General features: G+C 32.1%; 1 protein-coding gene across 1 annotated transcript in view; it reads left to right on the top strand.

Moving 5' to 3' along the window:
- Positions 1-7500, top strand: part of LOC113805653 (uncharacterized) — a 10325-nt gene that overhangs the window by 921 nt on the left and 1904 nt on the right. The window contains exons 2-3 of the mRNA XM_027356710.2: positions 159-260; positions 7412-7500. The exon at positions 7412-7500 is cut by the window's right edge and continues 44 nt beyond it. Of these exons, the coding sequence (XP_027212511.2) occupies positions 168-260; positions 7412-7500 (182 nt within the window). The 5' untranslated portion in view covers positions 159-167. The remainder of the gene's footprint in view (positions 1-158; positions 261-7411) is intronic.

Below are 7500 nucleotides of genomic sequence, written 5' to 3'. Positions count from 1 at the left end.
ATATTGAGATAGACAGATACTCTTATCTCTCCACACACACATTCCTTACTCATCTGAAGCCTCAGGACGTAGCCAAAGAGAGGTAATTTCTTGTATCATATGTATTCCATTCGCATTTTCAAACTACATCCTCTACCCGTCTTGCTATGGTGATTCAGAGCGGGACAATGACAAATATTCTGGGAAAAGCTACGATGGTGACGGTCACCATATGCACCATCACGTGTATTGTGAGGGCCGGGAGTACGACCTTTGCTGAGGTGAGTCTGCGAAATTTTCGATTTTTTTCTAATTAGTGAAAGAAAATTGATATGATTATACTGATACTAATGATGATATTGATGATGATAATGATGATAGTAATAATAATAATAATAACTATAATGATGATGATACTAATACTGATGTTGATTTTGATGATAATAATAATAACTATAATGATGATAATGATGATAATCATCATTATCATCATTATTATATGTATTGTAGTCATGATAATGATAACAATGATAACAATAATAACAATGATAATGGTAGTAGTAACAATTATGATAATGATTTTGATAACAATGGTAATAGTAATGATAATGATAATAATGGTTATGATAATAATGATAATTATGTAATAATGATAATGGTAATAATAATGATACCAATAACAACATAAAAAATGATAATGGTAATAATAATGATACCAATAACAACATAAAAAATGATAATGATAGTAAGCGTAATGATAATGACAATGATACAACTACTACTACAATTATTACTACTACTACTTATGGTACTGATAATCACAATAGTAATAGAAATTAAGATAATGATAATGAATTCAAACTCAACCAAAATTGACTCATTATTCAACCAAAATTGATTCATTATTCAACAAAAATTGACTCATTATTCAACCCAAATTGACTCATTATTCAACCCAAATTGACTCATTATTCAACCAAAACTGACTCATTATTCAACCCAAACTGACTCATTATTCAACCAAAACTGACTCATTATTCAACCAAAACTGGCTCATTATTCAACCAAAACTGACTCATTATTCAACCAAAATTGACTCATTATTCAACCAAAACTGTCTCATTATTCAACCAAAACTAACTCATTATTCAACCCAAACTGACTCATTATTCAACCAAAACTGACTCATTATTCAACCAAAACTGACTCATTATTCAACCAAAACTGACTCATTATTCAACCAAAACTGACTCATTATTCAACCAAAACTGACTCATTATTCAACCAAAACTGACTCATTATTCAACCAAAACTGACTCATTATTCAACCAAAACTGACTCATTATTCAACCAAAACTGACTCATTATTCAACCAAAACTGACTCATTATTCAACCAAAACTGACTCATTATTCAACCAAAACTGACTCATTATTCAACCAAAACTGACTCATTATTCAACCAAAACTGACTCATTATTCAACCAAAACTGACTCATTATTCAACCAAAACTGACTCATTATTCAACCAAAACTGACTCATTATTCAACCAAAACTGACTCATTATTCAACCAAAACTGACTCATTATTCAACCAAAACTGACTCATTATTCAACCAAAACTGACTCATTATTCAACCAAAACTGACTCATTATTCAACCAAAACTGACTCATTATTCAACCAAAACTGACTCATTATTCAACCAAAACTGACTCATTATTCAACCAAAACTGACTCATTATTCAACCAAAACTGACTCATTATTCAACCAAAACTGACTCATTATTCAACCAAAACTGACTCATTATTCAACCAAAACTGACTCATTATTCAACCAAAACTGGCTCATTATTCAACCAAAACTGACTCATTATTCAACCAAAATTGACTCATTATTCAACCAAAACTGACTCATTATTCAACCAAAACTGACTCATTATTCAACCAAAACTGACTCATTATTCAACCAAAACTGACTCATTATTCAACCAAAACTGACTCATTATTCAACCAAAACTGACTCATTATTCAACCAAAACTGACTCATTATTCAACCAAAACTGACTCATTATTCAACCAAAACTGACTCATTATTCAACCAAAACTGACTCATTATTCAACCAAAACTGACTCATTATTCAACCAAAACTGACTCATTATTCAACCAAAACTGACTCATTATTCAACCAAAACTGACTCATTATTCAACCAAAACTGACTCATTATTCAACCAAAACTGACTCATTATTCAACCAAAACTGACTCATTATTCAACCAAAACTGACTCATTATTCAACCAAAACTGGCTCATTATTCAACCAAAACTGACTCATTATTCAACCAAAACTGACTCATTATTCAACCAAAACTGACTCATTATTCAACCAAAACTGACTCATTATTCAACCAAAACTGACTCATTATTCAACCAAAACTGACTCATTATTCAACCAAAACTGACTCATTATTCAACCAAAAATGCCTCATTATTCAACCAAAACTGCCTCATTATTCAACTAAAACTGACTCATTATTCAACCCAAACTGACACATTATTCAACCAAAACTGACTCATTATTCAACCCAAACTGACTCATTATTCAACCAAAACTGACTCATTATTCAACCCAAACTGACACATTATTCAACCAAAACTGACTCATCATTCAACCAAAACTGACTCATTATTCAACCGAAACTGACTCATTATTCAACCAAAACTGACTCATTATTCAACCAAAACTGACTCATTATTCAACCAAAACTGACTCATTATTCAACCAAAACTGACTCATTATTCAACCAAAACTGCCTCATTATTCAACCAAAACTGCCTCATTATTCAACCAAAACTGACTCATCATTCAACCAAAACTGACACATTATTCAACCAAAACTGACTCATTATTCAACCAAAACTGACTCATTATTCAACCCAAACTGGCTCATTATTCAACCAAAACTGACTCATTATTCAACCAAAACTGACTCATTATTCAACCAAAACTGACTCATTATTCAACCAAAACTGACTCATTATTCAACCCAAACTGACTCATTATTCAACCAAAACTGACTCATTATTCAACCAAAACTGACTCATTATTCAACCAAAACTGACACATTATTCAACCAAAACTGACTCATTATTCAACCAAAACTGACTCATTATTCAACCAAAATTGACTCATTATTCAACCCAAACTGACTCATTATTCAACCAAAACTGACTCATTATTCAACCAAAACTGACTCATTATTCAACCAAAACTGACTCATTATTCAACCAAAACTGACTCATTATTCAACCAAAACTGACTCATTATTCAACCAAAACTGACTCATTATTCAACCAAAACTGACTCATTATTCAACCAAAACTGACTCATTATTCAACCAAAACTGACTCATTATTCAACCAAAACTGACTCATTATTCAACCAAAACTGACTCATTATTCAACCAAAACTGACTCATTATTCAACCAAAACTGACTCATTATTCAACCAAAACTGACTCATTATTCAACCAAAACTGACTCATTATTCAACCAAAACTGACTCATTATTCAACCCAAACTGACTCATTATTCAACCCAAACTGACTCATTATTCAACCAAAACTGACTCATTATTCAACCAAAACTGACTCATTATTCAACCAAAACTGACTCATTATTCAACCAAAACTGACTCATTATTCAACCCAAACTGACTCATTATTCAACCAAAACTGACTCATTATTCAACCAAAACTGACTCATTATTCAACCAAAACTGACTCATTATTCAACCAAAACTGACTCATTATTCAACCAAAACTGACTCATTATTCAACCAAAATTGACTCATTATTCAACCCAAACTGACTCATTATTCAACCCAAACTGACTCATTATTCAACCAAAACTGACTCATTATTCAACCCAAACTGACTCATTATTCAACCAAAACTGACTCATTATTCAACCAAAACTGACTCATTATTCAACCAAAACTGACTCATTATTCAACCAAAACTGACTCATTATTCAACCAAAACTGACTCATTATTCAACCAAAACTGACTCATTATTCAACCAAAACTGACTCATTATTCAACCAAAACTGACTCATTATTCAACCAAAACTGACTCATTATTCAACCAAAACTGACTCATTATTCAACCAAAACTGACTCATTATTCAACCAAAACTGACTCATTATTCAACCAAAACTGACTCATTATTCAACCAAAACTGACTCATTATTCAACCAAAACTGACTCATTATTCAACCAAAACTGACTCATTATTCAACCAAAACTGACTCATTATTCAACCCAAACTGACTCATTATTCAACCAAAACTGACTCATTATTCAACCCAAACTGACTCATTATTCAACCAAAACTGACTCATTATTCAACCAAAACTGACTCATTATTCAACCAAAACTGACTCATTATTCAACCAAAACTGACTCATTATTCAACCAAAACTGACTCATTATTCAACCCAAACTGACTCATTATTCAACAAAAACTGACTCATTATTCAACCAAAACTGACTCATTATTCAACCAAAACTGACTCATTATAAACCAAAATTAACATTATTCAACCAAAATTGACTCATTATTCAACCAAAACTCTCATTATTCAACCAAAACTAACTCATTATTCAACCCAAACTGACTCATTATTCAACCAAAACTGACTCATTATTCAACCAAAACTGACTCATTATTCAACCAAAACTGACTCATTATTCAACCAAAACTGACTCATTATTCAACCAAAACTGACTCATTATTCAACCAAAACTGACTCATTATTCAACCAAAACTGACTCATTATTCAACCAAAACTGACTCATTATTCAACCAAAACTGACTCATTATTCAACCAAAACTGACTCATTATTCAACCAAAACTGACTCATTATTCAACCAAAACTGACTCATTATTCAACCAAAACTGACTCATTATTCAACCAAAACTGACTCATTATTCAACCAAAACTGACTCATTATTCAACCAAAACTGACTCATTATTCAACCCAAACTGACTCATTATTCAACCAAAACTGACTCATTATTCAACCCAAACTGACTCATTATTCAACCAAAACTGACTCATTATTCAACCAAAACTGACTCATTATTCAACCAAAACTGACTCATTATTCAACCAAAACTGACTCATTATTCAACCCAAACTGACTCATTATTCAACCAAAACTGACTCATTATTCAACCAAAACTGACTCATTATTCAACCAAAACTGACTCATTATTCAACCAAAACTGACTCATTATTCAACCAAAACTGACTCATTATTCAACCAAAACTGACTCATTATTCAACCAAAACTGACTCATTATTCAACCAAAACTGACTCATTATTCAACCAAAACTGACTCATTATTCAACCAAAACTGACTCATTATTCAACCAAAACTGACTCATTATTCAACCCAAACTGACTCATTATTCAACCAAAACTGACTCATTATTCAACCAAAACTGACTCATTATTCAACCAAAACTGACTCATTATTCAACCAAAACTGACTCATTATTCAACCAAAACTGACTCATTATTCAACCAAAACTGACTCATTATTCAACCAAAACTGACTCATTATTCAACCAAAACTGACTCATTATTCAACCAAAACTGACTCATTATTCAACCAAAACTGACTCATTATTCAACCAAAACTGACTCATTATTCAACCAAAACTGACTCATTATTCAACCAAAACTGACTCATTATTCAACCAAAACTGACTCATTATTCAACCAAAACTGACTCATTATTCAACCAAAACTGACTCATTATTCAACCAAAATTGACTCAACATTCAACCAAAACTGACTCATTATTCACCCAAAACTGACTCATTATTCAACCAAAACTGACTCATTATTCAACCAAAACTGACTCATTATTCAACCAAAACTGCCTCATTATTCAACCAAAACTGCCTCATTATTCAACCAAAACTGACTCATCATTCAACCAAAACTGACTCATTATTCAACCAAAACTGACTCTTCAACCAAAACTGACTCATTATTCAACCAAAACTGACTCATTATTCAACCCAAACTGACTCATTATTCAACCAAAACTGACTCATTATTCAACCAAAACTGACTCACTATTCAACCAAAACTGACTCATTATTCAACCCAAACCTGACTCATTATTCAACCAAAACTGACTCATTATTCAACCAAAACTGACTCATTATTCAACCAAAACTGACTCATTATTCAACCAAAACTGACTCATTATTCAACCAAAACTGACTCATTATTCAACCAAAACTGACTCATTATTCAACCCAAACTGACTCATTATTCAACCAAAACTGACTCATTATTCAACCCAAACTGACTCATTATTCAACCCAAACTGACTCATTATTCAACCCAAACTGACTCATTATTCAACCAAAACTGACTCATTATTCAACCAAAACTGACTCATTATTCAACCAAAACTGACTCATTATTCAACCAAAACTGACACATTATTCAACCAAAACTGACTCATTATTCAACCAAAACTGACTCATTATTCAACCCAAACTGACTCATTATTCAACCAAAACTGACTCATTATTCAACCAAAACTGACTCACTATTCAACCAAAACTGACTCATTATTCAACCCAAACCTGACTCATTATTCAACCAAAACTGACTCATTATTCAACCAAAACTGACTCATTATTCAACCAAAACTGACTCATTATTCAACCAAAACTGACTCATTATTCAACCAAAACTGACTCATTATTCAACCAAAACTGACTCATTATTCAACCAAAACTGACTCATTATTCAACCAAAACTGACTCATTATTCAACCAAAACTGACTCATTATTCAACCAAAACTGACTCATTATTCAACCAAAACTGACTCATTATTCAACCAAAACTGACTCATTATTCAACCAAAACTGACTCATTATTCAACCAAAACTGACTCATTATTCAACCAAAACTGACTCATTATTCAACCAAAACTGACTCATTATTCAACCAAAACTGACTCATTATTCAACCAAAACTGACTCATTATTCAACCAAAACTGACTCATTATTCAACCAAAACTGACTCATTATTCAACCAAAACTGACTCATTATTCAACCAAAACTGACTCATTATTCAACCAAAACTGACTCATTATTCAACCAAAACTGACTCATTATTCAACCAAAACTGACTCATTATTCAACCAAAACTGACTCATTATTCAACCAAAACTGACTCATTATTCAACCAAAACTGACTCATTATTCAACCAAAACTGACTCATTATTCAACCAAAACTGACTCATTATTCAACCAAAACTGACTCATTATTCAACCAAAACTGACTCATTATTCAACCAAAACTGACTCATTATTCAACCAAAATTCCTCTCCAGATCGCGCCCTCTTTCCCACCCGACCTCGCCTCCAGTTTCTTGGTTGAAGTGAAGGAAAGACAATGTCGCCAATCTCATCCTTGTGTCAA

This window comes from Penaeus vannamei, chromosome 26 (genome assembly GCF_042767895.1).
Source record: "Penaeus vannamei isolate JL-2024 chromosome 26, ASM4276789v1, whole genome shotgun sequence".
NCBI lineage: Eukaryota > Metazoa > Arthropoda > Malacostraca > Decapoda > Penaeidae > Penaeus > Penaeus vannamei.
This window is presented reverse-complemented; position numbering and strand designations above follow the sequence as displayed.